The 8,303-nt window shown below is 36.3% G+C and overlaps 1 protein-coding gene across 1 annotated transcript; it reads left to right on the plus strand.

The window, feature by feature from the left end:
• The first annotated feature begins 2,062 nt into the window (after positions 1–2,062).
• On the plus strand, positions 2,063–6,834 carry ndufs8a (NADH:ubiquinone oxidoreductase core subunit S8a). Its single transcript, XM_053621915.1, has 7 exons — positions 2,063–2,149; positions 4,023–4,070; positions 4,177–4,242; positions 4,328–4,417; positions 4,824–4,996; positions 5,766–5,894; positions 6,065–6,834. Exons 2-7 carry the CDS (start codon positions 4,028–4,030, stop codon positions 6,194–6,196), a joined length of 633 nt encoding a protein of 210 aa, XP_053477890.1. The 5' UTR covers positions 2,063–2,149; positions 4,023–4,027; the 3' UTR covers positions 6,197–6,834.
• Positions 6,835–8,303: the final 1,469 nt, after the last annotated feature.

Below are 8,303 nucleotides of genomic sequence, written 5' to 3' on the forward strand. Positions count from 1 at the left end.
CTGGAGATTTAAACAGATCTGAAAATGTAAAATGATTATATTACATTTTAATTTGGTAAAAATAGAAAACAGATGGAATTGTATATTTGGGCATGCTAGAAATAGAAATTTAAGCAGCATACTGCTCTATTTGTATAATAATAATATTATTATTCCTGCAGTTAAAGCTATAGTAAGCCCTCATATTATGTTATAGGTCAATTTGACCCATTTCCTCATTTGAGATGTCTGAAATACTGGTTAATCTCTTTTTCTCTTTGAATTTTTTTTTTTTACTTTCCTCATTCACGGTCATGAACTTATATACTAATATTTTTTCTTATGGCTTCTCTTGGACAAGCCATAATAAAGGTTTACTGTTGTAAGCTGTTCTTTGCTGTTTTGTGTGTATTTAATCTGTGGAAGTGATTTTGAAAAATAACATAATGTTTGTAACTTTTTTCCAAAAATAATAGGAGGCACTTGGGTTATTTAATATTATTTACATCAGGTTCAGAAATTAAAACACAAATGATGAATTGATATTTTGTTTTTCTCCTCTATTAACATCTAAACATACATTATTTGACTATATTATAAATATGTAAACACTTGGAACATAAAATATCAAACATTATATACTGCAGGAATATATAAAGTGCAATTAATATGACAGTTTAAATACAAGCTTATTGTTCTACTTCAACTACAAATTTAGCACAATAAATACACACAACAGTACAACACAGTAAACACAAGAACAACACAGAAGAGCTGGATTTTCCTGGATAATTTTAAAATGTAACTTAACTAACAACAGTTTCAGTTACAATAAAATGTGTGATGATCTGCTATAACACTAGGCTTACTAGTAGCATTGACTATGCTGCCCATTTTCTATAAATCAAAAATGTACTACTTTTATTTAATTACTCACTTTCTTAGTAAAGAACCAGTCTCTCAATCCACAATCCAACAATCAGCACTGTTGAACACTTAAGAAGGGAATTGCGTATACACATTTATGCAAGTGGGATGAACAACGCCCCTGTCTTTAATTAAAGTATACTGCTTCATTAAGCATAAGCTATAAACTCCTTATTCTGCTTTTTCTGGTTCATTTCATGGCACACACACACACACGCACACACACACACATATATTTGTTTTACTATCCTTGTGATAATAACTTTCCAATGCCATAATGCTTAATGCAGCTAATTAATGCTTTGATAAGACCTAAATCTAATCCTCATCTTAACATTATTAACTAAAAGGAAACCTTTTAGCTCTTTTAGTTTTTTATGTAAAAGCGGCAATCTGTGTTTTGTTTTTTTAAATTTCTTCTTCTAGCATAGTTTTCTTCATGGGAACAATCCAAATGTCCCCACCAAGATATAAAAACATGCCACATGCCCATACACACACAACATCATTCACTCTGCATCTATTGATATGTGCATGTTTGACCCATAAACACTATACATTATTATTATTATTATTATTATTATTATTATTATTATTATTATTATAGGGTGCATGGTGGCTTAGTGGTTAGCATGTTTGCCTCACACCTCCAGGGTTGGGGGTTGGATTCGCGCCATGACCCTGTGTGTGCGGAGTATGCATGTTCTCCCCATGCTGCGGGGGTTTCCTCCGGGTACTCCGGTTTCCTCCCCCAGTCCAAAGACATGCAGGGTAGGCTGATTGGCATGTCCAAAGCATCCGTAGTGTATGAGTGGGTGTGTGAACGTGTATGTGAGTGTGCCCTGTGATGGATTGGCACCCCATCCAGGGTGTACCCCGCCTTGTGCCCGATGCTCCCTGGGATAGGCTCCAGGTTCCACGTGACCCTAAAGAATAAGCGGTATAGAAAATGGATTATTATTATTATTATTATTATTATTATTATTATTATTAGAGTTTAATCCGAACCTCAAGAATTTAAAAACAGTGTGTGTGTAAATTACTTAACAATAAAAATTTATGGACGGTAAGACAATAAACTGAAGGTCAATATTACAGCACATATGAAAATGCCAGACAAACAAAAAAAAAAAGAGAACGATTAAGTTCCAGTCACGTGGTCAGTGGTGCTTCCTGCGTCGCGCATGTGTGCTTCCTAAAACGTCCGCTGTTCTGGTTTAGAAGGCCAAATAGCGAAAAGCCGGTGAGTATCATCTACATTACGGTGTATAACTCGGTCTTCGTAAGTCGTATGGCTTTTTCAGATTTTATAGAGACAGCTCGTTGTACATTATCTGATCCAGACAAACCCGACGCTGATTGTGGATTTTGGGTGCAACAGCGAGACAGTCATTGAAAGTCCTTGAGAGTGCAGCAGCTAGTCTGTGTGTATGTTCAGGTAGATGTGTGTTTTCAACCTGACGGGAAGGACAAGGATTATTTTTAATCGGCTATTTATCAACAGAAGCGTCACTGTCTCCAGTAAAATTGTCTGCTGTTTCCGACATCATGTTAACGAGCTAATATTATGGCTAGCTATGGCTAGTTTGAAACTTGCGTCCTCACAGAGCACCACTTTACATTTCTAGCTAGTTCATCTTGCAGAATGTTATTCCGTTACACCCTGGCATGCACAACAAGACGTAACAGAATATTTATACGTTGTTTAAAAAGCCAGTTGAGTATAGCTGGATAACAGATCTGATCCTCGACTTCAGCGGAACTAATGTGTCGTGTTTGTGTTTCCTTCGGTGCAAAACTTCGCGCGCGCCTGTTTGATGGTGTTTCAGTAAGATCGTATGTCCAAAAACAAGCGCTGTTCATTAAGTAGTGCACTAGTTAGGGTAGTTTAACTATATTTGTAAACATGTCTAAAAAATATTGAAACGCACTGGTGTATTCCCACATAGCGATGTGTGTAAAAGTTTAATGTCTAGAGAATGCAGGACGTCCAGGATGAACTTTATGGTTTCTGTCATCCAGGGTAGGGCATCATTTTAGACTTAATTCCAAATGGTGCTGTATTGTAGGGAATAACAAACCCTCTGGGGTTGGGGGTTCGAATTCCACCTCTGCCTTGTGTGTGTGGAGTTTGCATGTTCTCCCTGTGCTTCGAGGGTTTCCTCCGGGTATCTCAGTTTCCTCCGCAGTCCAAAGACATGCGCTGTAGGCTGGTTGGCTTTTCCAAATTGTCTGTCAGGTGCGTCCCCTGCCTTGTGCCCTGAGTTACCTGGACAGGCTCCAAGCTACCCTGTGTTGGATAAGTGGTATGGAAATGGCTGGATGGATGGATTTTTTATTTTTTTGACCACTTTAGTAAATTCCTGTGCACGATGTGGCTGTGTGATTGAATTGGAAACATAGTGCACTAGGGGAAGTCATTATTCAACACCCACTCTTGTATTGGACTACTAAAAAAAAACAACTGAAATTTAGTCAGTGAATTATTCAGTAATTTTATGAGAGTGTTCCCTGGAGTTTGATACTCGTATTCTGGACACACGGCATATTAAAAGATAGAAATAATGTGATTTTTAGTGATGACTGTGTTTACAGTAGTCAGCAATATGCTATTTGTTACTTTCATCTATTATTTATGTTTGTTTTTTGCTACAATTTATTTAAATTACTTTAACATTGTTTTTACAATTATTTACTTTAAACATTACTATTATATTGTTATTTTCCCCTATTTTTCATCCCTGTTTCTGCATTTCCGAGTGAAGAGTGAACAATGGGCCAGTAGTACAATTTTTCTTTCTGCAACTACAAATTTAATGTACTTTTTCACTGTATTTTTATATATATATATATATATATATATATATATATATATATATATATATATATATATAATTGAACTTATTAAGGTTTTCACTTGACTCATCCTTGTATTATACTACTCTACTTAAATGTAAGGAAGACCATAAATACTTTGTGCATGTGTGTGATATTTGTATAGAAAAATAAAATATTGTATATTCCATGTCATCTTATCCACTTTCACTGTGTTAAAATCCAAATATTACGTATCAAAACTTAGTGTGCTTTTCTAACTGTAGCATATTTTGTTCCAGGGGTGATGGCTGCAACGTTACGTCTCCTCTTTTCTGTGTCCAGGCCAGGTATGATGTTTACATGCTGGGATGGAAATACAGTTTTGGCTTAGTGTGTGCACATTTAAATATATGTTGTTGTGACTGCTTCCCCCGTCCCCTCCCCCTTCCGCAGGCTGCTTTGTAGCGAGGCACAATCTTGTGCGTCCTCTCAGTTTATCAGCGCACAGAGAAGGTTACAGTAAGTGTAACATGTACATAGATCCATAACAACATACAATGTTTAGCTTTATGCCATACATTATATTATCCCTCTTTCTCTGTAGAATATGTGAACGCTCAGGAACCTCTCAATGATATGAAGTCTATCACAGACCGAGCCGCTCAGACCCTGCTGTGGACAGAGCTGTTCCGAGGTCAATAACTAAATTTTGCTTTTAAACCCCAAAGCACAGGCCCTGAATTCATAAGAATATATCACAAGAAAGCATTTTACCTCCAGTTTCATTTTTCTCCCCACATTGTTGAAAACAACTGCTAGAAATGCTCTAAAATAATAAATAAAATCCATTAGCTATGAAAGTAGTAGTCAGTCAGTGTCGGAGTAATTGACCCTGCCTTTCCCAGAATGTGATATCAGGGATTAAGAACAGGCCACACTAAAGTGTCATTGTCTTGCTGGATATGTAGAAAGAGCCAGAATGAAATAATATTAATAAGCAGGATGAAATTGTTCCTCTGCCATAGTATCATCTTTTTTTGTAAACTACTGCTCAGTCACCTGTACAAACCTCTGAAGATAATGAAATTGCCATCTTTTAGGTTTGGGAATGACTATGAGTTATCTTTTCCGTGAGCCTGCCACCATTAATTACCCGTTTGAGAAAGGCCCACTGTCCCCTCGCTTTCGAGGAGAGCACGCCCTGCGCCGGTACCCATCTGGAGAGGAGCGCTGCATCGCCTGCAAGCTCTGTGAAGCTATCTGCCCAGCACAGGTACACACTCATACACTAATGAAGCCCTTGATTAGATGTATCAGGTATGCTTGAGACAACACCTGTTTTGCATATTTGTGCTGTTGTGAGGGATTCTATTCAAGGGGTTGAATAATTTTGAAACTGGAGAAGTCATTATAAGTTGCATTTTCAGTTGAATTTGGGGAAACCAATTGAAGCATTTGTTGTGTTGAACTATTTCAATAGTTTTCTTTGATTTGTTCATTGCAAACAGCCGAAAGTCTGCAAATTTTGACAATAAACTTGATTTGCAATGGGGGTTTTATAATTGTCATTGCAACTGTACATGAAATGGGATGTTCAACAAGCACATATGGGTGTGATGGTCAGGTGTCCACAAACTTTTGGCAATGTGTGTTTCACATTAGTGAAATTTGTCTGTCAATTTAAACCACTAAAAAGAAGCTCAAAGATTTAGTTTATTCTGTGTGTCTGTCTAACTATCTATCGTTATATATTTTAAGGAATATTTGATTCTAATGTACAGTGTAAAGTCATAGTGAAAATTCATCATAAACGTTAAACTGGTAGATTTTGTTCATAAATTGCCTGATTAATTGTGATTTTAATATCTTATTAATATTTTACTGTTTAATATATTTTACTCAGGATCCTGTAGCCTTAATTGACACATATTGCACTTCAAAAGTCTCGTATCGGATTTCCGAGTGCAATATTAAATATCATTATATTGAATCTTTGTAATTTATATAAAATACACACATATCCATCTGCTGTCAATTGCCAGGCCATTACAATCGAAGCTGAACCTCGTGCTGATGGCAGCAGGCGAACAACACGTTACGACATCGACATGACAAAATGTATCTACTGTGGTTTCTGCCAGGAGGCTTGCCCTGTAGATGCCATTGTAGAGGTGAGTTGTTGTCAATCTGCTGCTAACAAATATGTTGTATCCTATTACTGATAGATCTGTTTATATGTTGTGCAGTTTTGATGTGTGAATGGCACATTTGAAACTTATTACACAGCATGTCAACCATGCCTCGCTACAATTTTCTTGCATCTGTCTCTCCTTTTACTCAGGGGCCAAACTTTGAATTTTCTACAGAGACTCATGAGGAGCTTCTCTATAACAAGGAAAAGCTGCTCAATAATGGAGACAAATGGGAGGCTGAGATCGCAGCCAATATTCAGGCTGACTATCTTTACAGATAGACTGACTGTCTGGGATCTGGCACACACACTGACTGATTGACTGACTGACTGACTGACTGGCTGGCTGGCTGACTGAATGACTGACCGACTGACTATCAACTGAGTTATCTCCATCAATAGCGATCGTTGATAAATTGTTCAGTTTGTTCCTGATTAAAGTTGAGCAGCCCAATGGATTGCAGCACAAACATCGTGGTATAATGATTGACTCTCTAATAATTCAAGATGGTGATAATACAATGATGCCTTTAGGAAACTCTATGGCCAGAAAGTTCGATAAGTTCTGAAATCTGTTTAACAAAAAAAAAAATACAAAAATGGCACTTGCGTACTGTACTTCAGTACAAAACATCTGACTGACACACACTGTACAGTTTCCTCACACACTCTACATACACACCGTCCCAAAAGCACACCTCAGAGTGCTGCAACATGTCAGACAGGCCATCAGTTTTGCTTATCAGTAACTCTTCCTACCTTAAACACACAGCTCAGCAATAGAGGTGTTGCAGAAAGAACATTTGTGGCGTTGCTCTGACGTTATGACTTACAGAAAGACAGACAGGATTGTGTGTCCATATAATAACTGTACAAAATACCTGTATTGAATAAATTAATGTTGGAAAAAAAGAGGCTTCTTTCTTCATCTTCATGTAATGTGGTTAATGATCAGGATTAATTATATAATGGGATTTCTGTGACAAACAGGTTTTAATGGATAGAATTAGTGAAATGATTCACAGCACAAATTAATTTTGCATTTTTGTATTTTGCATGAAAACGCAGTGGACTAAAATCAAAGTGGCATGCCTGTTTGATCAATATTTTCTTGTTGAATTGACCACTTAAGGTTGCATTGTTGGGTTAATAGCTGATCACCCGATTTAAAGATGTTTTAAGTAAATTTACTGTATAATTGTTTTAACAAAGGATAGGCAATATTGGAAGATGACATCTATAGTTACAAATATGCATTAGTATAAAACAGTAGAGAAGGAATTTGGAGCAGAGTTATTAGTGTAAACTTTTACTTAAAATAAAAACATTGATGAAATTGTATTAAAGATTCAAAATGAAAAATAATAGTTGCAATATAATATAAACTGTGCACGTTATGATATTTTGTTATGAATGATATAATACTTAATCACTAGCCTACTATTAATGAAACTAAAAGTCCATGGAAACTAATACTCTCAAATATGCCGTTTGGCAGACTGTTATGGAAGTTTTTTGCGGTAATTCGTTGGCGCATGCGCAGTATCTTCCTCCTCTCCATTTGTCGCTAATTGGCGTCCATGAAGGGAGAGATTAAAGCGCTCCATGCCGGGTTGCCAGATTGGGTTTGGAAAACTACCCTTCAAATGGTTATAATTTATCCCTAAAATAAAATAGGCGTGATTTATTGATTTTATTTCATTTTTAGAGGTGCTGAGAATTACAACACAGTAATAATGATTTGGGGTTTTTTTTTCCAGTGTAAATGGTAAAAAGCATCTAATTATGCATCCTTGATAAATTCATCATTCGACTCCCCAATCAGCTTCATCCAGTAATATGAATTCACACGTTTACGCTGTCTATATAATAATATAATTATTATTAATAACCTAGTTGTTTCATAACAAGTAAAACTTCCAATAAAAGCCTTATTTAACTGCAAATAATGCATACAGTACACACACTTTGTATTGGACAATCTACGAAGCATGTCAAAACAAGCCAATAAGGCACCTATTAGATTAAAACGGTGACCTTTCGAATTTAATCATCATTTGCTCATACAGAATTGACCGTGTATTAAACTGCGATCTGACTGGACACAGAAATCCCAATCTGGCAACGCACAACTGTTGCACTAATCCGCTCTGAGAGGCTTAGAAATGCTACGCGGAGAAGGCACTGTCTGTCATGTTTATTTATTTATTTATTTTATTTAGCAATGAATATATAGTGCCTAAAATTTAAGCATTAAAACTATTTGAAATTATTCAGAATATGTGGTTCCCCTTAATGATCAGTTTTCCAGTCTGACAGTATATATCTCTCTAAAACCTGGAGTGAAATTTACATTAACTGATTTAACTTTAAACACCTTAGCGCCAAG

Source organism: Ictalurus furcatus, chromosome 3, assembly GCF_023375685.1.
Source record: "Ictalurus furcatus strain D&B chromosome 3, Billie_1.0, whole genome shotgun sequence".
NCBI classification, from domain to species: domain Eukaryota; kingdom Metazoa; phylum Chordata; class Actinopteri; order Siluriformes; family Ictaluridae; genus Ictalurus; species Ictalurus furcatus.